The 25,669-nt window shown below is 33.1% G+C and overlaps 3 protein-coding genes and 3 long non-coding RNA genes across 10 annotated transcripts; 4 read left to right on the top strand and 2 right to left on the bottom strand.

The window, feature by feature from the left end:
- Window positions 1-3,007: 3,007 nt before the first annotated feature.
- On the top strand, window positions 3,008-4,929 carry LOC101265497 (uncharacterized). Its single transcript, XM_004232211.5, has 3 exons — window positions 3,008-3,163; window positions 3,352-3,440; window positions 4,580-4,929. Exons 1-3 carry the CDS (start codon window positions 3,125-3,127, stop codon window positions 4,725-4,727), a joined length of 276 nt encoding a protein of 91 aa, XP_004232259.1. The 5' UTR covers window positions 3,008-3,124; the 3' UTR covers window positions 4,728-4,929.
- A 1,873-nt stretch (window positions 4,930-6,802) lies between these two features.
- LOC138341867 (uncharacterized) lies at window positions 6,803-8,374 on the top strand. Of its 2 annotated transcripts, none has more exons than XR_011214943.1 (3): window positions 6,803-7,005; window positions 7,288-7,760; window positions 7,898-8,374. It is a non-coding gene; the product is annotated as an uncharacterized lncRNA (long non-coding RNA). The 2 variants fall into 2 exon arrangements; XR_011214944.1 differs by having other exon boundaries at window positions 6,857-7,005; window positions 7,901-8,374.
- A 345-nt stretch (window positions 8,375-8,719) lies between these two features.
- LOC104645715 (uncharacterized) lies at window positions 8,720-9,563 on the top strand. The gene is made up of 5 exons (XR_011214945.1): window positions 8,720-8,859; window positions 8,957-9,013; window positions 9,095-9,151; window positions 9,245-9,358; window positions 9,434-9,563. It is a non-coding gene; the product is annotated as an uncharacterized lncRNA (long non-coding RNA).
- A 903-nt stretch (window positions 9,564-10,466) lies between these two features.
- Window positions 10,467-12,786, top strand: LOC138341868 (uncharacterized). The gene is made up of 3 exons (XR_011214946.1): window positions 10,467-10,606; window positions 11,800-11,878; window positions 12,469-12,786. It is a non-coding gene; the product is annotated as an uncharacterized lncRNA (long non-coding RNA).
- Window positions 12,787-12,847: 61 nt separating this feature from the next.
- LOC101264581 (E2F transcription factor-like E2FF) lies at window positions 12,848-17,793 on the bottom strand. 4 transcript variants are annotated; one of them, XM_004232208.5, is made up of 11 exons: window positions 17,564-17,793; window positions 15,753-15,823; window positions 15,585-15,637; window positions 15,436-15,513; window positions 15,305-15,361; window positions 15,072-15,141; window positions 14,852-14,919; window positions 14,709-14,781; window positions 14,559-14,620; window positions 14,057-14,465; window positions 12,848-13,507 (listed from the first exon to the last, which is right to left on the bottom strand). In XM_004232208.5, exons 1-11 carry the CDS (start codon window positions 17,653-17,655, stop codon window positions 13,416-13,418), a joined length of 1,125 nt encoding a protein of 374 aa, XP_004232256.1. In that variant the 5' UTR covers window positions 17,656-17,793; the 3' UTR covers window positions 12,848-13,415. The 4 variants fall into 4 exon arrangements, with proteins under 4 accessions (XP_004232256.1, XP_010316270.1, XP_010316269.1 ...); XM_010317968.4 differs by having other exon boundaries at window positions 12,848-13,387; XM_010317967.4 differs by having other exon boundaries at window positions 14,739-14,781.
- A 3,588-nt stretch (window positions 17,794-21,381) lies between these two features.
- Window positions 21,382-25,099, bottom strand: LOC101265789 (protein transport protein SEC13 homolog B). Its single transcript, XM_004232212.5, has 2 exons — window positions 24,777-25,099; window positions 21,382-22,580 (listed from the first exon to the last, which is right to left on the bottom strand). The coding sequence occupies exon 2, from the start codon at window positions 22,546-22,548 to the stop codon at window positions 21,640-21,642; it is 909 nt and encodes a 302-aa protein (XP_004232260.1). The 5' UTR covers window positions 22,549-22,580; window positions 24,777-25,099; the 3' UTR covers window positions 21,382-21,639.
- Window positions 25,100-25,669: the final 570 nt, after the last annotated feature.

Here is a 25,669-nt window from a genome sequence, read left to right as displayed (position 1 = left end):
ATAGCAATACATAACAATATTATGATAAATTTGCAATATATATTAAAAGTGAATTGTGTATGCAATATATATGTATTATAACTATTTTAAAATATATGATGCTTGTTTGATAAGAAATTTTACATATTCATAGTCTTTGCATTGTATTTCACTTCCAATAAAATTCACTAAATTGTAAAGTAATTTTTTTTTGAAAATATTAAGTTTTTAAAAGTACCTTCCTATGTCAATACAAGTTTCAAGTGTTCCCTGCCTAGCTATATCCATTTCCCTATTCCAAACAACCACTCCTTCTGATTTCAATTTCCAAACACCAATCTTTTTGACAGAAAAAAAAATAAAAACTATTTTGCTATTCTAGAAAAACGAGAAGTAGTTGTGTTTTTCAAAGTTATATTTACCGGTCTGATTATTATAACGTTAATTAAGTCAAACAGTTAAAAACAATAAATACAAACATATAAAGATTGAAATTAGAAATTCGGTTATAAATTTGATCGTACTAAATAATTTTGATTTATATAAATATTTTAAAATATTTAATACATAAAAAAACAACATTATTTGTGAGATCATTTCACGAGAAAATCTCAAATTCAAACATTAAACTTTATACCAAATTCAGTGTTAACACTATTTTTGATGTATTTTACATCAAAAGTGAATATATTTTTCTCTTCATTAGTATATTGTTATTTCTTATTTCATTTATATTTTTTTATTTGATAAAACAAATTCTTCTAAAATATTCACCATATATAATTTATGGTGAATGTACATTACTACTTTGTCAAATGCTTATTATTTTTAGTTACTTTTATTGTATTATTTGTTTAAAATATTATATGTTTGCATTTTAAATTTTTGTGAAGGTTAATTATAGTTATATTCGATTATAATTTATAGTAGAATTAATATAATTTTTTTTTAAAACAGTCATATGTAGAAAAATTATTTTATAAAAATAAGTTAATTTTTATATCTAAAACTAATATTATAAAAATATTATGTACAAAATAATTAAGTATAGAAGAGAATTAATTAAACATATTATTTATGTAATGTTTAGTTAAAAATCTATATAGTAAAATACTGTTAAAATTAATAAGTGAATTGATGTGATGAATATTATTACACTAAATTTGATGTAATACTATTTACATATTAAATTTGATATAAAAATTAATAGAATCGAAGCTTCAATATCAAATCTTATATAAAATTGAAAAAATGACAAAAATTCCTTCCTTGAGTTCATTTATTACTTTTATCCCCTATTAGTTATAAAAATACTTAAAATTTCTCATTTTTAAGTTAGATGAGGCGTATACAAAAATATGTTACTTTATGCTATTTGCCCTATAAAATTTGATGTTGGATCATAGATACGAAATGAAGGCCCAAACAGAGTTTGTCAAATTTGGTTTTAGTAGTGGCAAAAGTGGAAAAATGAGAATCAATTGTTTGACGCATGAAGGGCCAATGAGAAAATGGTCAAATAAGTAGGCCATTTGTTCATGCATGGGACGCTTTTGTAGCTTTGCCAGGAGCCACCCAATTAGAATGGTCGGTCCAATCGTATGCATTTATTAATTTTATTATATACAGACTACAGTTGTTATATAACACTTTTGTTGCTACTAGAGACACTTTTTTCTTTTTACACTTCTTTATTAGAATTAAAAAGTGTGCAAATTTGCCTCTTAGGAAGTTGTGATGGTATTCATAGCTTAAAAAAGAAAAAAGAAAAATTATGCGATTTAAGTAAATTTATACTATTTAATAGTTTATCAAGTTATAGTTGTAATAATTATTATTCATGGCTAATATTATATATTTATGATGTGGGTTGATTTCAACTTTGTATATTAGCCACGTTTGTATTTATATAATTCGTCAAAATATATAAATACATATGTATAATATACAATTATTTAATCAATATTCATATACAATTTATCCTTTTCTTACTCTTTGCCCCTCCTCGCTCGCTTTTCTCCCAATCTCGCTCACCTTTCTCCTATTATCTGTCCTCTCTCGCTCGCCTCTCTCCTCTCTCTCAATATCGCTTGCCATATATACAAATACATATGTATAATATACAATTATCTAACCAATATACATATACAATTCACCTCTTTCCCACTTTTTGTCCTCTCTATCCCAGTCTCGCTCGCCTCTTGCCTCCCTATAAACATGTAGCTACGAATTGCAATTATTTAACTATAATAATGAAGAATTATTAGGCTATTTTTAGTGGCTATATGTTAAAGTTCCCCAAAAGAAAAATGACGTTTAACTCTAAAATTGTTGAACATGGTTGGATTAACATTTGAAATATTGTTGCATAACACCCATGTTAGTAGAAACACTACGAATTTATGGATTTTAATTTTCATTCGTTCATCGAAAGATAACACACTGATAAATATCAATACGTAATTTCTTATTCTTATTTTTTGTGTCATTTTTCTAAAAAAAATATATAAGCAAATTAGCCAACTACAACTATGTACCTAGTTTAATAATGTAAAAACAAGTTCTAAAATATTGGAATGTTGACATAAATATCACAAGATCTTTGTTTTAAAAATTGTTTTTTACAAATCAAATGCTAGAGAGATGTTTATTTTATTTATTTTATCTTTTATAAACATATATAATAGTTTACATTTTCACTTAATTAAAAGGAAGTAAAGAAAATATATATGTCTACATGAAAATTTTAATATAATCTGATCTATTTATAAAAAAAGAATTAAATATCCATAACATTTTGTTATATCAACTAATTTTTTGAAAAAAGTCTACATTCCTATATAACAAAATTTTGTTATAACAACTAAAAAAAAAAGATTTTACCGTATTTAATGTTTGACTATGTATCATAAAAAACTTTTCAAGTCGTTCTAGAAATTGAAAAAAAAATTAGAGCTTCAATGACTTTTTTTAAAACTTTATGGGCCTTTTCGTAAATTGAAAGCAATGCAAATTGCAGTCAATGAAGAATTTCGATATCGCGAGAATATAAATAGGGTAGGGGGCGAAATGAACAGGTTAGGTCATCATCATCAACAGTCTCAAAAAGATCGTAAAGTTTGCATGTTCTTTCCCCCGTTTTTCTATGGCTTCTTCCACCATTAATCGATGGCTGAGGCCTGAGGTATGTTTTATTCTTCCGCCATAGATCTCCTCCCTTCTATTTCCTTATTATAAAGATTTTTTAAAAACTTCCTATGATATCGGCGATTTTTAATGGATTATTGGGGGCTTTTCTTGTTTAAGGGTTGAATGTTGGTTTAGCGATTAGATCTGAGTGATTATATATCTTCTATATTTGTGGTGGCGCAGGTGTATCCACTTTTTGCAGCCGTAGGCGTTGCTGTAGGGATCTGTGGAATGCAATTGGTTCGTAATATCTGCACCAACCCTGAAGTCAGGTAACCTCTTCATATCCGTTTATGCCTTGTCTAATTTGTGTTAATTTGATTTAGCCAGCTTTAATTGGATACTTTGTCGAATTAAAGATTGTCACGTCAATTCGAGAACTAGATCGGGCATGTATGTAGAGAATTCATGTGATAGCTTAGAATTTTAGGCTTAGTTGATCGATTGATTTAACAATCCAAGGTAACTAACTCCATTGGTAGGCTGCCCAATCCACCACCCTGTAATCTGTATATTATAGGTCGAGCCATTTTCCCTTTTCATATAAACATACATATTTTTTAAAAAAGAAAACGAGTGATTGATCTACCCTTATTTATCTTCCTAAAAACTGCATGCCTCCTTTATGTTTATTGTTTGTTTAGATGCTGATGAAAGGATATATGTATATGTTTGGGTTAGAGATGGATTCAACATTTGAATGGATTCAATTTTTAAGATTTCCTGTATTGACTTGCTTGTTTCGAATTCTATTATTATGGTACTTATTTAGTGAATTTAAAACCCACATACTTCGAGCCAACTAAAGCTACTGGATTTGACTGGACCAATTAGTAATACATAGATCCACCACTGATTGTGATCTACATGAGGATTCTTTGACAATCAATTATTCGATAAAGAAGGAAAGCCTCTAAGAGTTTAACTGGTATGACTTTAAAGCAACATATGAGGTTACAATTGCGAGAAACGGAAGAGGGAAAACCTGGTAAAATTTCTCTAATTTTGGATCAATTTTGTTTGATTCTTTGTTGGTGGTACAAATCAAGTCAGTTGATCAACTGGTATAACATCTGCTAGGCAATGAAACCGCCCATATTTAAGTTGTGTTGTACTAGATTGCATCTTTTTTAGCTGTGGCAGCGTTTGGAATATTATGAAGGAGATTATTGAAAAGTGTAAAAGCCACACCCGAGATTTAGAACACGTGACCGAATGCAATTTTTGAGCGACATTTGCTACTACACTAGATACGATTCCAAATTTATTTATTTGACATAAGTTTTACCCTATTTGCACGATATTATCTTTTGATAGGTGATTCAGTTGACCCCTACTGAACTCTCCACATGCAAGTTGCATCCACCCCCACACCCTACTGACCGTGTCTTGATGTTTGCAAAATTCTCAGGGTGACAAAGGAAAACAGGGCAGCAGGAGTGCTGGATAATTTTTCAGAAGGGGAGAAATATTCAGAGCATGCTCTAAGGAAGTTTGTTCGAAACAAGTCTCCGGAGATTATGCCATCAATCAACGGCTTCTTCAGTAATCCAAACTAATGTCCTAGTCAAGTTTAATTTGGATTAACACCATTATTCTTTGTCTTCTTTTCCATTGAATGAGATAGACATGAAATGCATTTTTCTGGCCCTAAAAGATATTTGAAAGAAACTTGAATAAATGTAATCAGAACCACAAGTTCCCCTCTCTTTTGACAGGGCACATCTTTTCATATGATATTGAACTGTTGTTTTCCGGATACGTGAAGGTTGTCTAATCTTTGTGGTTGTCTGAGGTAAGGTGCTCTTCCCAAGAGATTTCACCCTCAATCTTACAAAATTCAATCTGTCAGGGCTATTGGTCTCTCGAAATCCTTCAAATCTTCTATGATCTTTGCACAACAAAAACATAAACTTTCAAGGGCTATCATATAGTCTAGAGTAGCAAGACGGTTTTGATAATTCTTGAAAGCCTTGGGGTCTTCAGTTGTTGCAAGGGTTAAGTGAGAGAACGCATTCGGAATTCATCTATGCTGTTGTTACCATAAATTTCTCCTGCAACAATTTATGCTCTTTAGACTGTACCAATGCTCAAAACCACTCTTCTACTTTAAAAACAAAAACAATACTTTTCTTTTGAATCAATAATTATTCTGTCCGTTTAAAAAAGAATGATCTTATTTCATTTTATCTTAAAAAAGAATGACTTTTTTATTTTTTGGCAACACTTTAACTTTTTACGTGGCATGTTTAAGACCACAAGATTAAAGGACATATTGGTAAATTAGACATAATTTTAATTTAGAACTACAAAATTAAAATATTATTCTTTTTTTTATTAAACTTCATTCCAAGTCAAATTAGATCATATTTTTTAAAAATTAGGAAATATTTTATTAAAGGATGATAATGATGATCACAATTGTTATTATTTGTATTGCTAACTTCAAGGGTATAATTATCGTCATCAGAGAAATTGTAATCAGAGAAATAATCTTAGTATAGTAGGAAAATTTACAAAATAAAAAAAGAGAGACATTGCTCTTCAATTTTTTTCTCAACTTAATAGCTTTTTTGAATCGCTGAACTATTATTGGGCAAAAGGATAAATATATTTTTTTAACTATCTTGAATAGTATGCAAATAACTTCTGTTATACTTTTTGAATATAGGTGTTTTTATCGTTTAAAAATTAGAGTATTTGTCTTTCATTCTAACAGAAGACTAAATAGGGATACGTGACACAATCTAGATTAAATAGGGATACGTGACACAATCTTATCCGTCGATCCGATACTTAATAAATGTTGGATCGGTATGACATGTGTATATTCGTTAGTATAAAAGGTATATATGCTCTTGCATTTGAACGGCGGGACATCATTGTCCCAAAAGCATGACAAAAGATATTGACATACCATTTACGATAGTTTGAGAGTTTATATATCCTTTTTTCCACTATTATTTAGTTTCTAATTTATTATTATCATTAATTATAGTAATTTTTTCATAACATTTTTCAAGACATTATATTAATTATTATATTTAAAGTGTGATCTAATAAAAATATTCTTTTATTTATAATTTTTTAAAAAAAGTGCAAAATCAATGGACAACTATTGTTTGACAGATGAATGAATTCAAATTTGTTTTTTGGTATATTCATTTAACTTTTAGTTTATTAAAATATAAAATTGTGATTTCTTTAGTATAAAAATATTTATATTATTTGAAATATTATATTTTAATTATGGAATGACAAATATAAATATGCATAATATACCCGGGAATTCAAAATATTAATTTTATTGGTCTAAATTCAATATTTTTTAAAAAAATCTATTTAATATATATAAAAAAATTTTATAATCTTAATTTGGAATCATAAATTTTAAATTCTTATTTGACCTATAAAAATCGCATATGTTAAATTGTTCAACTGGTATACAGCAATAACCAAACAAAAGTTAAACATTATAATATATCATTTACCACCCTATTATACACCGAAATTTGCACCAATCAATAATTAAGTAAAATAAATAAATGGGCACTATTAGGATAAAAATTAACAAAAAGTAATTTATTTTGTATTAACCATCTTTTTTTAAAAAAAAAAAATGCGTGTATTTACAAAAAGTTTTTTCTTTTGGAAACTATAAAAGTAGCGCATTTTAGACGTCACCACCGCCTTTCTTCCTCTGATTTCAAATTAAAGAACCGGAGCTTCCATCCGCTACCGGCGCATCTTAGAGTAGTCCACCGAATTGCTGCTCTTAACTGTCCATTGACAATTTGACGTTGTTCGATCAAAGCCCTAAATCAATCTATCTGCTAAGTAATGCTATTGTTCTTCCCATTATCATGATATTGTATTTTCTTGAAATTATTGCATGCGTGTTTCTTAAGAAAATATCAAGAACTTGATGTCTTTTTGAAGTTACATCGACATTCTTAGATACATATTTAAGAAAATCAGGGAAATTGTAGTTTTCAAGAATATGTGTCATAGAAAATATCAAGTAAATTCAAAAAATCCTTTTCTTTTAAACAAATTGTTTTGTCATTCTTGATGTTAAGGATGTTCAACAGTTATAGTATTTGTTTTTACTTTTTTTAGGGAGACGGGAAGCGTTAAGCTATTTTGGTCAGAGGTTTTCTCGTATGATTTCACAAGGGTTGTTGAGGAATTGGTTTTCAACAGCCTTGATGCTGGTGCCCTTCCAAAGTTTTAATATTCCTTATTGAATGGAAAGATGTGAAGTTGTTCTTGAAGGCCCCACTTGAACAACTCTAAAAGACACTCAATTGGACAGATTTTCGTTAACGCCCTCAGTGGCCATTTTCCTTTACACCGGTCTAGACTTTTTGACTTTGATTGTTTCTTAAAAAGGGGAAATTATGCCATGTAAGAAAATGGGGAATAATATGGTTCATGTTCTCTGATTTTGTAAATGTTTGGAGGATGTGGGCTGCGGGGAACATCATAGTTAAGTGACTAACGATGGCAAGTCGTGCTTTCATGTAGTTTTAATTGTTTAGACTTATCGTACCAGTGAGTCTGTGTGTTGCTTGCGCAAATGGCATTGATCGGTGAGGCTCTTCAATGAATTCTTATGTTCCTTTGGTTACCATTACTTCCTTACAAGACTGTTCTTGTTCTTTTGTGTTTGTTATTCTTATATTCTTATAACTAGTGTAATCCTAAGTTTCCACTTTCCACTCTCCAGCAGGTATCTATTGCTATAGGCATTGGGACCTGCTATGTTAAGGTGGATGACAATGTTAAGTATTAGTTTCTTTGATATTGATGTGCAGAAAGCTCTGCTCAGTTTGTGCTTCATCACCTGAAGTTGTACTTTCTTTTGATGGTGTCTCACGAGATGGACAGGTGCTTATGAGAGAAACATATGGTGATATTTTTGCAAAATGCTGGACTAACGTCATATTTTCTATTGTATTGCTGCTGCTGTTTGCATGACAACTATGATGTTCATAGATTGGAATGGTTGTTGTTGTTTATACAATTGCATGCATTGCTCAACTGATAGGCTCTTTGACGGTTTGTGTTCATTAATATCTTTTTATAGATGTTATTTTATTTATTATTTTGTGATTTTACTTGTAATTGGGAGGACTGGTATGGCTGCACAAAACATTGATTTTTTTAGATTTAGATTTTGGTTTTATTGCAAGATGTTCACGTACATTGCATTCCCGGTTCTTCATTTGCTAAAATATATTTTCTCTACCTGTGCCGCGTCCCCAAAAAGGGGAGGGCTGGAAGTGTGTATATATACACACACACAAAGAGAGTGAGATATGAAATATATTTTTTGTTGCTCACTACTGTATGTAGAGATGTTTTAATTACTTATTCTAGCTGAAGTTGAGTTGGAACATACATATTGGTGCTTAGGTACTTTTAGCCCAGCTTATAGAGACAGTATATGTGCCTGATTCTTTCATCTTCTGTTGTGTTTCCTTTTTGTCTGGCCATTTGAACTATGGTTTTGAATGCTTGCTTTACACCAGCGACATCGAAATACAACATTTCAGATGATATGCATGCTTTACCCCACAAGCTTTGGCTGAAAAGTAGAGGCTCCGAACTCTTAGATATCGGATGCTTTTTGTTGGAAATTGGTACTAAAATCACAGGAGGCCAGATGGACATTGTAAGGTTTTAAAGGTACAGTTTTTTTGAGTTTTAGTTGGTACTTGGTAGTATCCATTAGGATAGGTATAAAACTACTAACTTTGTCTTTGTTCTTGCCGTTGTTTACAAGACGGCAAGTGTTTGTACCTTGGAGTCGATGATTGGAGACAAAATAATTGTATAACAGGTAATCTGTATATAATACATGTGTTGAGTGTTGACTACTGTTTGCTCATAAGTAAATTTTTTGGGATTTTTCTCTTTGTAGTCGTTGTTCGTGATGCTATTACGACCAACCAGTTCGATGGTAGCAAATGCACTCCAAGTACTTCTAATTTTCTTACAATTCAAACAAATAAAAAATATTGATTTACATATTTTACTTCTAAAGTTGTACTCCATCCCGGTTGATCTTTAGGTTTGCATATATAATCTGGAAGGCCAATGAGGGTCTTGAATTCTCTGAAGAGTCTCTGTTAAACATCGCCCTTGTGCATCCGAGTGTCTCTTTCAAAATTGTTGATATTGAAAGGTCCATCTTTGTTATACCAGCTAACTTAAGGATATTAGCGGTCTAGTTTCTTAGATTTTGTGCATTTGCATGCAGCGAGGAGGACCTGCTTTGCATACTTGCTTCTCCTTGGAGCTACTCTTATCTTGGTGAGGCAACCCGTTAAGGCATCTCCGTTTTGCAACCGAAATCTGCAGCCATGGCGGTTGCTTTGTCTCCTTTTGTCTGGTTTAATAACAAATTTGAGCCTCAGGAGAAATAAATGGCTAAAAGACGCTTCAAGTTTTGTGAATTCTCTTTTGTTAGGTTAGCCTTAAAAAGGCAAGAATGAGGCAGCAGAAAGTATGGGATTTCTATGGAGAGTGGTTGCCTTTCTCTCTATGCTTTGCCTATGATTCTCCATTTATTAGAACAAACCAACATCCCTTAAAAAAGAAAGAGACAGAGAGAGTACACTTGAGTTTCTGGGTTTCTTTGATTTTTTCCACCTTAGAAGTATGCTCATAAGTTGATACACACAACTACACTACAACAACACGACTATGAAAATTATTAAAGAAGCAGTGATGATTTCTGGGCTAACTAAATTCAGGCATTGAGATTGCCCAACCTTTATCTTGGAGGGGCAACCCAGTATGTCCTGTAATTGAGATGCATAACTCACACATGCAACCGAGTGTTGCAGCTATGGCGTGGTTGGCCTTTCTTTCGCCTTATCATTACACAAATCTGAGCCTCAATTTGCTAAAGAAAAAAGGGTAAAGGGTCAAATTTAACCTTTTACTCTGCATAAGGGGCAATAACTTTTCCATGATTAATGGGGGTGATATTGAACCCACGCCCTTCTGATTTGCAGTTTTAATGTTTTTCATTCGCGATGTATCTCCATCTTTTGATAAGTAACAAGCTCTGTTTTTTTTTAAATAAGTCCCACAAGGGGAGTGTATTGATAAGTCAAAAGGAGATGGAGAGGGGGGCTGGAGCCTAACCTCTGCATACAAATAAGTACAAATACAATTTGACCTAAGCAATATACAACATGGAGATGAAACTCCTGAGCAAGAGCCAAGAGCTCACAAAAGTACCAAGTGTAAAGACACTCAGTAAATCCAAAAGAGATAAATCAGCTCAAGAATGAGGCATTTGAATGAAATGTTGGATTTTTGAGGGGTGGTTGCCTCCTTATCTGGAAAGCTCTGATATTTTTGGAAGTTCTGCACCTATGTTGAGGAGTTGGTTTTCAACAGCCTCGATGCTGGTGCCACCAAGGTACTCATTTACCCTTCCAAAGTTTTATTATTCTTTATCATTTTACTAGGTATTGAATGGAAAGATGATGAGTTGTTCTTGAAGGCTCCACTCTCACAACTGTAAAAAGTTAATTAGTTTAATCATAAGAAGTTGTGATTTGTAATATTTTAAATGAAGACACTCAATTGGACTGACTTTCATAAAACCCTCGGTGGCCATTTTCCTTCACATGGTCTAGACTTTCTGATTTTGATTGTTTCTTAAAAGTTGAAATTGCACCATGTAAGAGAATGGGTAATTATATGTTCTGATTTTATTAATGTTTTGAGGGTAAATAGAGGTGGGTTGCTGAGAATATGGCAAGTGGGCGGTGAGGCTCTTGAATGAATTCTTACGTTCCTTCATTTCCTACTTCTAATGATGAGGACATATGCTTAATATGAAATTGATATACCTTTTCTCCTCTTAGTATGATGTTCCATTCTAGTATCATAATTTTTTTTTCCCAAATGAACATTCTTTTAGCAATACTCTATTTCTTTTTTCCATGAGATTTACTTCCTTATAGGTCTGTTCTTTTTATTGTTTTATGTTTGTTATTCTTATAAGTAGTGCACTCCTAGTTTGAACTTAACCTAGTTTCACCAAGTATCTGTTGCTATAGGCATTGGGATTCCTCTGAGTTCCCTTAAACAAATTGAATGCAAGCATTATGGGAGAACAATGCTAAACCACATTTCTAGCTTCTTTTGGTTGCAAAGCCAGACATGCCAATGTTAACAAGGACATGTCATACATAAATTGTGAAGCAACCTTCAAAACTTGGTCTCTTGTTGAGTAGTTGTTTACTGGCTTCTTCCGTTGATCTGTTACATAAATAACCTTATTAAGGATTTGCATAAAAGTTCTCCTCTAATCTTGGTGATTCACCGGCTTGTCTGGGGACTAAGTCCTAATTTGTTGGATTGTAAGACATTAACTTTTGAAGCAAACTCTTCCAAAGAGATATACGAGTCGATCAATCCCTACAAAATTGAACCTGTAAGGCCTATTGGTCTTCTGCAATCCTTCAAACCTTGTATGACTTTACACAGCCTTAGCCATATTGCCATTGTAAGTGTAAGCAAAAACATCACTTTCAAAGGCTACTATATAGTAGTCTACTCCAGCAATATGGTTTTGAAATTCTTTAAAGCCTCAAGTTGTTGCAGGACTGAGAGAACGCAAACGGAATTCATCCATGCTGTTGTTGCCATATATCTCCCCAGCAACAATGTATATTCTGCTCATGTAAGCCTCCCTCTCTCTTGCTGTCTATCTCCTTCTCTTTCCCTAGGGAACCAAGGCTTACGAAGTTCTTCAACTGTCAAATTTGTTGTTGCAGCTAGTAAAAGCTAGCGTGTCAATCTCAATCCATTTAAAGAAAATCATTAATTGAACTCAATTCAATCTCCAATTTTAACCTGTTTTAAAACTCTTTTACTAAGATATATTCCTATATTAAAGGTACGAATTAGTATCAATTTTACTTTTTTAGAATTTATCTATCCGTTTGTTACTTTAAAAAATGTTGAGCGGAAATTCAAATTGTGATTATAAAAATTAAATATCTCTATGTCAAAATTATTGACTCATCGGGTCAAGATCCAATTCATTTTTTAGCCCATTTGAGTCCAAATTAAACTTAGACGCGTCATGACCCAGTCCGATTTTTTATCTCAACTCAATTTAATATCTCCAACTTTAACTCAACCCGCTCATTTGACACACCTACTTTCTTGTATCTTAAATGGAGAGTGATAAATGGTTCACCTTCACCATTATTATCACCAAGTCTATCAACCAACTTCTTTCCTAACTCTATCTTATTCATGTGACAGTGAACCTCATGATTAGCTCTACAACGAAGCCTTTGAATGTGCGATGCTAGGAGTACTTTTATAGACTCTGTTTCAGAGAGGACTGCATAATTGTACTACCAACGCTTGAAACCCATGGTAGTGGTAGTGCGACATCGGTTGATATTGAGGTATTCGAGTAGAATCTTTACCATCAATTTGAAGAAAAATGTTCAATTCATGAACTCAATTTCTCACCATTTAAAATAGGGCAAGTCCACATTGTACATGGGCTTGAGTTAGTCAAACTCACTAATGGTTGCAAGCAATTGAACTTCAAAAGTATACCTACCCATTCTGCAAAATGTGCGTGTAGGATTAGGCACACTTTAGAGGAATAAGACTCTCGTCAGATCCAAGCTTAAAATAATATATATCCATATCATACATAAGTTACGCAACATACAGCATATTTCACCCTTGCACAATGAAATGCAATGATATTTCAATTTCTAATTTACATTCCCCCACAGTGGGATGACAAGCAAAGATGTAAGATGTCTGCATCATATATACAATGCGATTAATTTAGCTCAATAAAATTGAAGTTCAGTTTGGGATAGCTTCAAGAGGTTTAATAGGAGTGAAGGAACCGGAACACAGATACAACCATCAATTGTAGCAGATATTTGCCTTTTAAAACCCTAGTAAGCTCATAAAAAAAAAATTCAAGCATGTAGGAGAGATTGATCGTCTCCCATGAACTTGTGGACGAAACTCATCGGATAGAACTGGGAACTGCAATGGCACGGAATATTACTAAAGGGCTTGGATATCACAAACTGATAATATGCCGCACACTTAACTGACATGATGCAGGAGATATTCAACCAATTACCGCCATCTCTCTAGTGAGAGTAACAGCATCAGAGATGTCCTTGTTGAACGTGTTTGCTACCATCTGAAATAAAAAAAGATCCAAGATGACATTAATGTTCATGTTGTTTGTGCAGCTCATTGGCAGCTTCAACCTGCCACGACTCCCATGCCTCAACATAATGAGCAAAAAGCTCATTTGCAGCTGTAACATTTGGCAAATGGAAATATTTCAACCTCCTCATTAATGTAATAATTACATGGATATATAAACATACATTCACATGAACAGAAAAACAATTTTTACTCTTAACAGTAGCTGAATTGGGTGCTAGAAATTGGATAAACTGTACTTCCATTCAAGAAATGTAGTCTATCATGGGTAACTCTTAAAATGGCAGAACAGTTAATCAGAGCTGATTCACCTTTTCAAAGGCATGCTATAGCCGATAGACCCTAGGCTCAATAGAAGTGTAATCAGAGCAGCATAAAAAGGAAATAACGACCACAAAAATGTATACAAATATCTTTTTTCATTCTTTTTCTTTTGTCCATGAGGAGTAGGGAGATGGGAATAGAAAAAGGTTCAACGTGTGATCCTGCCTTAATATGAGGAGCCTGTGAAATGAGTATACTTCTGGACCAACATATGTGAGAATATAGCCCAAGAAAGGTGCCAGCCGCTCCTCCCTACCGCACTTGGAATGGTAGAATAAAAGGTATTCAACTTATTCAAATGAGATTCAGAAATTACCCTTATTTTGATACTGAGGGTGATATTTAGATGCAAGATCCTCCCAGTTCTGAATCTGTTTCAAATTTTCTTTTCCAGAAATTCCTGATCTAGGCAGACTTGATGGACCAAAAGGACCAAATACAAAATCCTTTGTACCACGTTCATTAAGCTGCTCTGTTGATATCTCCTGCTTTTTATCTTTCAATTCATCATCTTTTGCAACTTTCAACCTTTTTACCTGCCCATTTGACATTACATCAGATGAAGAATCATCCCTGTATCGTTTGGGAGTTGTATTCGTGATCTCTGCCCCAAAAGTTCTCCTTGTTGAATCATCTGATTTAGCAGATGCAAGGGACCCACTCCTCAGATTTTCTTTCCAGGCTATCCACCTAAACACTGGTTTTCCATTATCTGGGCTGCGTATCTACATATATATTGCAAAGATCAGAAGAAATAATCCTCTATTTCATTATTTTGAGAATACGCAGTTACTGATCATTCAAACTATATAACCAACCTTCTCAATAAGATTCATGGACACAAAAACATTTGCAATATCATACAAGCGTCTGGTCTTTGCTGCAACATATTTATGAAAGATAACAAGTTTTCTGTCAAATTTTCAATCATAAGTTAAACATAACAACATATTATGAACATGAATTACTCTTCATAGCCATCGGATCGTGGACATCACCAAGCAAAGCTGATGCAGCCTTGTCAAGAGATATCAAGTCAACCTACAGAAGACAAGGCATTAGCTTGCAAACAGTTGACAACTAGTCAGAAAAACTGTACGGCTCCACTTACATCAGAACAGTGGAAAAGCTTTACAAAATTTTGTGCTAGAATCATCAAAGACTTCTCCTTCCGGTTGTCTACATAATCAGACCTCAAGTTAGTCTCACTAAATATTGAATGTGATATATGACATCCAGCAGTTCTTTAGAAAATCAGAATAATGTTCCCTCCACTGGGAAAAAAATCAATTATAAAACAACAACCATCACACCTACAGAGAAGACCTTACCAATTTTATGTGATCCAGCAGTCTTGCCTTCTCCTTTTTCCTTAACATCTGAATTGTTACAAGCTATGACCTAGTAGAAGAAGGTGCAATCGCAGAGCAAACCAAAGTAACTAACTGAGTGAACTAATGGGAGAATATCCACATTTGAACTATTACAGTCCCACTCCAAATCACCCTACATAGATGGCTCATTGTGGTGAAGGGTGGACAAATAAAGAACATGGTGTACATACATTTGAAACATTGTGGCAAGTGGAGGAGACAGTGGACAGATCTTTTAGTCCTTCTTTCTACAAAATAAGCAAATAATATCAAATTCCCAGCACATGTTCATATGAGACAAGGAAAAATGCATATCAACTACCTTAAGCAAATCTACAGCCTTAGAAATTGCATTATACCCATTCCATCTATACTGATTCTTAGCTTTTCTTGACAAAACCTGAAATAAATTGCCTTAGTCATTCAATCATATAAAGATTATGAGAGGAAGATCCAAAGATAAAGAATTACCCCAACACTTTCCAAAATATTGACAATATCATAAATGCGACGCCTCTCGACACCTACAACCACAAAGAGATTCTGTGTGATAATATTCAAAAAGAAATCTGCGTATTGGTGTTGACACGGTTGGGAAGACAAAATGAGGACTTGTAGATGAGAAGACAGGGCAAAGACCTAATTGATCTGCAGCATTGTCCAAACCAATGGTGGAGTCCACCCCTTCCCGATCACATAGCTTCAAGAAACTGAATAGTACAAAATTTATCAGGTCAAGAAAGTAATGATATGCTGATTTATAGTGAAAAAGTACAGATCTTTTACTTGGGTTTTTATGTTTTTAAGGCATATCATCAGCTTCCTCCACACATTTCTACCTAATTTTGTAGATGAAGGAAACAAAAAAAATTGACAAAGAACATACAATCAATATACCAGATAAAAAATCTCTCAACTTCAAAAACTAATATTCAAAACTTTCCAACGAGCTGAGAGCCTGAGACATGATAAAACTCCTACAAAGGACATGCTCAATTTCCTAAAGATTTGCAAAATAGTTGCTCAGAGCTGCTGAGCTAGAAAACCAACAACGTGTCTCTCCAACAAATTAAGCCAGCCAGAAGTCCCTAAGTCGCTATAAAAAAGGACTTCCTTGCATTCTATAAACATGAAGGTTCCGATAGAAAGTGACTCCAAGGAGGTTATAAACATATTTACGGCTCCAAGTTAAAGAGAACCCCTTGAGGAAGCTCACGAAGAGAGGAGATGAAGAAAGAATGGGAAAAAAAAGAGAGGATAAAACCCTTCATTCCCAATCCGAGCATTTCTCTTTGATTGTCATGATGATATCTATTAAACTTCTCTTGGTTTTGTTTAATTCCTTATAGAGTGTTTTTGAGTTGGGAGTATACGAAACTAATGTCTATGAGACTATGACTTGAGTTCGTTCAATTGAATTCAATCGAACTATGAGCATTTGCACTCTCGACCCCAAGGCAGATCCATGTTGTGTGTGGGTTCACGGGAATCCTAATAAATTCTGGTATACTCCCTCAGTTCAAAAATAAGTAGAAACTTACCCCTAATTAAATGCCTTAGAAACTTACCTCTAATTAAATGTATGCCTTGAAGAAAGAAATGATTCTTTAATGGTGTACCCCTTCGGGATGGCCCAGTGGTTTGGGCTTGGGACTTCCATATTGGAGGTCTCAAGTTTGAAACCCCTTGCCAGCGGAAGCAAGGGGTTTGCTTCTGGGTTGAGCTCGTTGCACCGGACTTGTCTAGTGTGAGTTACCTCTCCTATGTGATTTACGAGCTATTGCATAGGAGCGAGATTTTTACCGTGTGCGCAGTGCACAACCAAAGGGTAGCTACTGCGAGTTTCCCTTGTCATCCAAAAAAATGATTCTTTAGTAGTGTAAAACTACTAAAGAAGGGTAATTTTGGAAGAATAAGATCAATTCCTTCTTAAAATCCTAAAACATGGAAGAATAAGGTCAATTCCTTTTTGAAATCCTAATGCACCACTTATTTGGAAACAAAATAAAAGGCTAAAACACCGCTTATTTTGGAATAGAGGGAGTATAAATGTATAAAGTTTCAAGAATTCTATGTATATCCACTAAATATTTATTAATCGTGAACTCAATTAATATGATATATCAACTTGAAACTGCTATGGCAACCCATAAATTCAAATCTTGGATCTGTTTGTGCTTCTTAAGGATTTTTCTTTAGTTTCCATATAGAATTTATTTAATTCGTCACCCTTAATCAGAATCTTAAAGTCAAAATTATTTCAAAACCCTAAAATTCCTCGAGCATCAACATTTTCTCATCAATCAATCACTTACACTAACACGACTAGTATACTTACTACGTATTTCACATAAACATCTCGTTCTAAGATCGAGTTGTGGCGTAGATACGCTTAGGACTATGAATCAGGCATAAAACACAAATGCAAAAGAAAAGAAGAGAGAGATTACTTGGAGCAAAGAAGACCGAGCGATTTGTCCTTGCGGCTATAAATGCTAGGGTTTTTCCATTGAGAATCTTCAGTATGGAGTGACGATGACATTGCTAGGTTTCTCTGTTATCGAAAGTTGAAAGCGATCAGAGAAGAACCCTACGGAAAATTCGAGATAAACCGCTCAAGCTTTGAAGAAAGAGAGAGGGAAATAGATGAAATTGGCGGGCACCATGAAATTACATTTAACTCATTCTTCATTTTATGCCCCCAAATTTAACTATTCATTTCACTTTTTCCCGAATAAATTTTTACTACTACTTTATTTGTCGATGATAGATTTAAAAGATAAATATACTCTATATATAATTTTACTTAAATCGTTTATTTTTATTCAAATAAAAATGAAGGGGTTAAGTTTATTTTAAAATATAATTAAATTTAGGACTACTTTCACATATAGCAAACACAAAATTTATATGGAAATGGGTCAAAACTACCCTTGAACTATGTGAAATAGATCACTTATACCCTTTGTTATATTTTGGGATAAAAAATGTCCCTGCTGTTAACCTAAGATACCACATATACCCTCAAGAGTTAACACCCCCTACTTTTATACTTTCACATATAGCAAACACAAAATTTATACAGAAATGGATCAAAACTGCCTTTGAACTATGTGAAATAGACTACTTATACCCTTTGTTATATTTTGGGATAAAAAAAGTCCATGTTGTTAACCTAAAAGACCACATATACCCTCAAGAGTTAATACCCCCTACTTTTATTGACTTGGCAAGCCACGCGGGACTAATCATGTCACCTAAGCACTGCCATTAGTCTCATGTGGCATGTCACGTCACTAAAAATTGGGGTGTAACTCTTGAGGATACTTGTGGTCTCCTGGGATAACAGCGAGGATATTTTTTATCCCAAAATGTAATGGAGGGTATAAGTGGTCTATTTCGCATAATTTAGGGGCAATTTTGATCCTTTTTCGAAATTTATATTTGTATGTTATAAGAAAGTTTGCATAATTGCGCTCTATAACAAATATAAATACGTATAATTCGCTACAAATATACAAAGAAACCAATTGTATAACTCGCTATACATATACAAAAGAAAGTAGTTGTATACAAACCAATTGTATAATTTGTGTAATATAAAACGAAAAAGAGAGAAATACAAAAGAAAATTGGGCAGGGGAACATTTGTATTGTAGAATTATAAGTGTATAAAACGAAAATATATGTATTTGCAAGTGTATATACATTTTTTCTCTCGCTTTATACAAACAGAAACATAATTTATACATTTTGTCTCTATTTGCATTAGCGATAGAGGCGAGGGTGCCGACCGAGATATGGGAGATGAGAACGAAAATATATGTATATATACAATTTTTTTCTTGCTTTATACAAAAAAAATGTGTTTTATACACTTGTGTTTATATAAAAGTGAGAGGGAGCGAGCGAGAGCTTAAGGGAGGGAGGTCATTAACAAACAGTTTGTTACAGGACACAACTAAATCAAAGTGTAGTTATAACATTAAATTTAATTTATTAATTTGCCAATATATAAAAATTTTCCCTTAAATTTAATCTCAACTTGCATTTTAAATTTAAGAAAGCATTTCAAGCATTTTTTTTTTTTTAATCATAAATCTAAAATGAGGTGATAAACTATTTAGAATTTAGGATCTAAAAAATTTCAATTTCAAAACGTAAGATTTTTATTTCTATTAAAAGAGAAAAAAGGTCAAAAATCCTTTTAACCTATAGCTGGATTTTTAATTACACACTCATACTTTATTGAAATTCTATTTCTCTCTGAATTATTTTAAAATAAAATAAGGAACATCTTAAAACATCATAACCAAATTTGTCTTTTGCTATAATTCGTGTGCTTGACACGTGTATTTTACATATTGATCTTCTTTTTAAAAAGATTTTTTTTTCTTTCTTCAGAAAACTTTAATTAATTTGGAGAAAAATATTGGAGGTTAAATTAGGGATCTCTTTATTTTGTCTTCTCCATAGGGGTAAGTCCCTACCGCCGGCATAGTTTGAGAATTGTGTTGTCACGATAATCTCTACCAGTGTTTTTGTTATTTCTCCTTCACCATTAGCTCCTCCACATACTCAAAGAGCTCCCCGCCATTTCTTTTAAAAAATAAAGCTCGAAAAAAAAAGAACATTGACACCACCGTCAAAATCAATATGAGTCTAATTTAAGCTACCACTAAAGGAAAAAAAAATAAGTTAAATCGGGTGAAGGGACTGATGAATGTTCATGGGTATTGACACAATCTATAAGTCTATATGATAGAGTTTTTATAACCAAGAGAAGGTAATTGCTTGTCGGAAAATCTAAAAAACAAACTAAAAACACACACAAGGGATAAGAAACTAAAAGTAGAAACTATGTTTTCCTTTTATAAGCATTCAATTGCAGTTAAACCCAGATTAATTTTTCAAATTTGATTCAAATGATTTTTTTGGTGATTGGAGATGATGATTTGATTTTCTTTTCAAAATTTTTACATGAGAGTTGTTAAAAATTACAATAATGAATTCGGTGGAGATGGTGATAGTGACGCAACAATTTTAAAACGATAAGCGGTGGAGAGATTTGACATATGCTACCATGGTGAAGAAAGAAATACATATATTTTTTAAATAATAATTAAAAATACATATAAATGATATATTTAAAACAAAATATTAATATTGTTTTGGTTGCTCACTTTGTTAGATAAGCATTTAGAGAGGAGTAATAATTTCAGTTTTTATAAAATTTATAGAATAATAAGATCCTGTAAAATATGAATGTACTTTTAAAAATCCGACTATAAATTAGAAGGACTTTTGTCCACTTTTTCATTTTTAAATGTAAAACTTTACTCAAGTATATATACTTTTTATAAAAGAAAAAATCCATAATTTAAATTTTGCAAAAAAAAGAAAAGAAAAAGAAAAGTCACACTCGCCATGAATGGCAACACGTGAGAGGATTATATCAAAAAAAGCTACTTTATTAGTAGTATTGTTAATTTATTGATTCAATGGATCTAAAAAGTATTAGTATTTAAAAATGTAAAAGCCTGCTAATTAAATAAAAATGTAAAAGCCTGCTAATTGAAAATATTTATTTATGAATAAACATGATATATGTGAGTTATGAATTAATTCGCGATATTTTAATATCTTATTTTTGAGTCATGATTTTTCATTTGATAAAATAGAATAAAAGCTAGAGAAATTTTAATAGTTTTTCACAAACCCTATGTTTTCTTCATGTTTATGAGGGGGAAATCAAATCACATACTTAAATAAAATTTCAACTCAAATCATTTCTAAACGGACTATCAACTACTCTACTTATAAGTGCCAATCACTGTGTGGAATAACTAAATTCAATGACTACCTAATACCTTCAATTCGACATAAAATAAAATATTTTTAAATTTTACCATAAATTATTATTCCTTATACCTACCCTAATAGACAAAAATTCTCTTAACAAGCGAGATTGTTATGCACAGAGGTTTAGACTGTATTAACATCCCTCTTAAATAATATTAATTTAGAAAAAAGAAGTTCACATTTAATATCAACAGTCACCTTAATAGAGAAGTTTATTTAGATCAAGATGAGTTACATAGCATTATCTAAATTCAAGCTGGAGCAGGTAAAAATATGTTACACGAATACATCAAATCTACTCGGTTCAAATTTTTTCCATGGCTATAAATATCATATTTTCCCCCAACAATATAAATTATGGGAGAGGGAAATGACAATTCCATGGCATAGTCAAAAAGTGGTCATATAATAAAACCTGACACATTTAATCACCAAGTATATTGAAAATTCAACATAAAAAGGCATACACAAAACAGGCAGAAAGAAAAAGGTCTATAGCTGAAGTGAAATTGAATGCATACTGAGTAAACGAGAAGAATCAAATCAAAGTAAACAGTCCTTAATTAAAGGGCTAACTCTCACTCAGGCCTCAGCTAGGAAAAAGGTCTGAATGGTAGAAAGAGAACACAAAAACATGAATTCTATTACTTCCCAAGTTCCAGCTCTATTGGTCAACAGTGGAGGCCTGTTGCCACTCCCCATCAACAGCTTCTTTCCACAAAGTGACATTGTTATCCCCAGCTGCAACTGCCAACAAGTTTCCGGTAAGAGACCATGAGACTCTCCAAACAGGAGATTTGAAGTCTTTTAGAACCTTGCCCTCCCACTGATCTCCCTCCTTTCCCACAGTCCATATGACAACCGTACCATCCTCTGAAGCACTAGCAATTGTTGACTTTGGAAGTCCCAAGTTTGGTGCCCAAGCTACATCTCTCACCCAGTTAGTGTGCATCTGAAGTGCAGGGAAGCAATCCATCTTCCAAACACCATTATACAACTTCCAAACTTTAACAGTGTTATCACATCCACCAGATGCCAGCTTTTGAACAGGTTCAAGCACACCTGCACCAACTAAAGCACCAGGAGCCATTGAAGGCGCCCATGAAACTGATGTTACCCCAACTGGATGAGCTTGGTCAATTCTTGTAGTGTCCCAACCACCATCTGACCTGGCGGTGTGCACTGAAATATTACCATCAGAAGAACCACAAGCCAAGCAAAGCCCAAGTTCATGAGGAGCCCAGGAGATGGAATTAACCGATGATTTGTGCTCGCTAAAAACATGAGCTTGTGCCCACTCATTCTGATTGCCTTCCTTCCAGATTATTACCTTACCATCATAGGAACAGGACGCAAGGATTGAGCCAAATTTGGGGTGAGCCCAGCCAGCCTGCCAAACAGGGCCCGTATGGCCACTCAACGTAGCAAGGTGTTGCGAAGCAGCATTGTTGCTCACACCAGTTATTTTTATGGTGGTATCAGAAGATGCTGTAGCCACACGTTTTCCATAATAGTCCATAGTAACATCGTGAACTGTGTCATTGTGACCAGTTTCAATCTTCTGGGCTGGCATTTTCTGTTGCCGCTACTGATATCTCACAGCTACTGCATTTATGCTCATATACAATGTTAGTATAGATGTCAGTTAAAAAGATAAAACATTGAAGAGAATACCTATTCCCCACCCCCTGTTTGGTTAGAAAAGAAGAGAGACTCTTCTTCCAAAATCAGTTCAAAAGCCTAAGAACAGAAATGCAACTCAAACAACAAACAAACTTAAAAAAATGTATATATTGTAAATAAGCCAAAGTAATAACATAAGAGCCTTCAGGTGAATTAATCTTTGCAAATACAATTTTTTTAGAGAAAATAATATTATGAGCTTCTCGTGTCATGGTTTTGAGCTTGTTCGTTTCAATACACCAGAGAGAAAGATATAGTAGAAACCTTCCCCTTTATCATAAATGCAGGCATAATGAAGAAAAGACAAATGGTTTATTGCTGAACATGTTATATTTGCAAAAGGGGAAGGGGGGAAGGATTAAATAGGTCAAAAGTAACTAAAAGGTAATAGGAGTTGATTTGAGGAGGCAAAGAATCTAAACACAATATGGATTAGCTAACATATAACTCATATTCAGCATTCAATTGATCCAATATATCTATACATAATAGGGAAATTACTACAGGAAAAGAATGTAGCTTAATTCATAAACCCTTTTAAGATGGAAAGAGATTTTTAAGGCAACAAAGTACACACCAAAGTACTTGATAACTAAAACTAGCTAATGACTAGATAGTCTATGGGCCCAAAAGTGCAAATCCAAATCCTCTCCTCTACCCCAGTATTCTACTTGTTGCTCTCACCAATAATTAGTTAAGATGCCCAGATCAGGATTCCTAGTTTTAGTAACAAATATTAGAGTTGGCTTCTACACTCTTTTTTTAACATAATACTCGTAAGTGTTCCAATGTCCTTGCGTTGCAGACAAGACTGCTATTAACTGCAAAGGTACTCCATTGAGATGAAAATACTAAATTGATCATCGATCCAATCAAAGATAATATTATTGTGAAATATCAGCTAAATTCATTAGGATACTCCTGAATATAATATAACTATGTTTTCCAACATAAGTGATTCTCCTAAATTGACTACTATGCAGAGTGGATAACAATGATAAATTTTTTTAGAGATGACTTCCAATAAAGGTTTATATTATTATATAAGCATGAGTCATGAAATAAGAAAGGGTTTTCATAGATATAAATATAGCAGATTATAGAAGATTTCCTTCATGGGACATAACTAGACTTCAAATCTACCTATGCTTTCATCAATTGTAGAAAACTAAATAGACACATTTTTATCTGTTCTGCTAGATCTCTTTGGGTAGTGTTTCAATAGCTTCCCACACTAAGCCAAGAGAAGAAATAGAATATCTTGTTTGTGGACAATAATATGGCAGAGAAATTGATCCTATTGGTAACATTTAAAGAAAACCCTTATTGCAGAAGATGCAAAAGTCCAACAAGTTATAAGCTTCCACATCTATTCCCTAATAAATACTCAAGCCCTCAGCAAAAAACAATTGCTACAAGATCTTACAGTACTTACAAGACCTCTACTCTATAGTTTACCGCATAAGACAAAGATACATAAACAGTCAATCAATTAACATAAAGATACCATAAAGACAAGGATACTTAAACAGTCGATCAATTAACACAAAGATACCATAAAACACTTGGGGAGGGGAAACAAGCAATTCCCAAGAGCAAAACTGGGATTCCTTATACTTCTCCATGCTCAATAAGATGTGTCTACTTCAGAATTCTTTACTACTAACACACGAGGTTCTAAGACAGTTTAACCCCAGTTAAAAATGGTTTGCACTATTGTCTTATAAAAAGCAACAATCTTTCATCTTCTATTTCCTACTTCTATTCATTTCTCCGGCATACCTTAATGTAATATTGAATCGAAACTGATCCGATTCTAAGCCGCTTTCCCCCAAAATTCAGATTAGGATTTCCGGATAATAAACAACCAATTCGCGGATCGCCGAAGATCAGACACATAAAACAGAACGGTATTAGCTAAAAACGATACATATGGGCGAAATTACATCCATTGAGGGTACCAAAACAAATAAAAAAGATACATGCCAAACTAGATCTGGGATTTCTGCGTGGATCTTAAACCGGGTAGACCCAAACCGAATAAAGCGAATGCAAAAATAATGCTCAAATACAGATCTCAATTGTAAGCAAATGAAGGGGAAAAAGGGATTGTTTTACCTGTAACAGAAAAATTCTGGATGCAAACACGATAGAGAGGAGAATGGCTTCTTCGCGTCGAAGCTGGAGAGAGAGAGAGAGAGGGGTTGATAATTTAAGTGTTTTTTACTGCTAAAAATGCCTTTTAAATTAAATCAACTTCTTATGCACATTTCTTCTATACCTTCTTTTGAAGTTTATTTATTTATTAATCCAGTAATCCTTTTTTTTTTGTCCATTAGAAGTATTAAGACACATAGTCTCATTAAATAATTTGTATAAAATAGTACTATGATTTATGGTTGGAGAGATCTAACTTTATATGATTAATAATAATGCGATATTTGATTAAACATATGAGAAAGAAATAATATATATAATTTATGGATAGTATTGTTGAAGAAATAACTAAATATCTTCTCTTCGTTTTTTTACACTTTTTAATATCTATTATCAAAATAACAAAAAATTTTATTTTTTTTAAACACTTTTTATAACTAACGTAATATGCATATACTAGCACTTTGTTTGGATGGTACTAATATTATTTTTCGAGTAAACCTATACTTTTATGCAATAGCTTATAAATCACATAGGAGAGACAATCCGCTTTAGACATCAGACTTGTAATAGCTCGCAAATCACATAGGGGAGGTAACCCACACTGAGCAAACCAGTGTGACGAATTTATAATATCTTGCAAATCACATAAAAGAGGTAAGCTACATTAAGCAAGCTCGGTGTGACGAGCTTGCAATAACTTGCGAATCACATAGGAGAGTTAATCCACGCTAAGCAAACCCGTTGTGACAAGCTTGACCGAAAAAACAAACCCGTTACTTTTGCTGACAATGTGTTTCAGACTTGAGACATCCAACATGGAAATCCCAAGCCAAACCATTGGCCCACCCCAA

This window comes from Solanum lycopersicum, chromosome 2, assembly GCF_036512215.1.
Source record: "Solanum lycopersicum chromosome 2, SLM_r2.1".
NCBI classification, from domain to species: Eukaryota; Viridiplantae; Streptophyta; class Magnoliopsida; order Solanales; family Solanaceae; genus Solanum; species Solanum lycopersicum.
Note: the sequence above shows the minus strand (reverse complement) of the source record. Positions and strands in the feature narration are given on the sequence as shown.

Bases quoted from the DNA above. Each gene is read 5' to 3' on its own strand.
- LOC101265497 (XM_004232211.5), top strand. From the start codon at position 3,125: ATGGCTTCTTCCACCATTAATCGATGGCTGAGGCCTGAG. The intron at 3,164-3,351 runs GTATGTTTTATT...GTGGTGGCGCAG, and splicing joins ATCGATGGCTGAGGCCTGAG to GTGTATCCACTTTTTGCAGC. The intron at 3,441-4,579 runs GTAACCTCTTCA...CAAAATTCTCAG, and splicing joins TGCACCAACCCTGAAGTCAG to GGTGACAAAGGAAAACAGGG.
- LOC101264581 (XM_004232208.5), bottom strand. From the start codon at position 17,655: ATGTCATCGTCACTCCATACTGAAGATTCTCAATGGAAAAACCCTAGC. The intron at 14,920-15,071 runs GTAAGGTCTTCT...CTGATTATGTAG, and splicing joins TGCTGGATCACATAAAATTG to ACAACCGGAAGGAGAAGTCT. The intron at 14,466-14,558 runs GTTGGTTATATA...ATATATATGTAG, and splicing joins CCATGAATCTTATTGAGAAG to ATACGCAGCCCAGATAATGG.
- LOC101265789 (XM_004232212.5), bottom strand. From the start codon at position 22,548: ATGCCAGCCCAGAAGATTGAAACTGGTCACAATGACACAGTTCACGAT.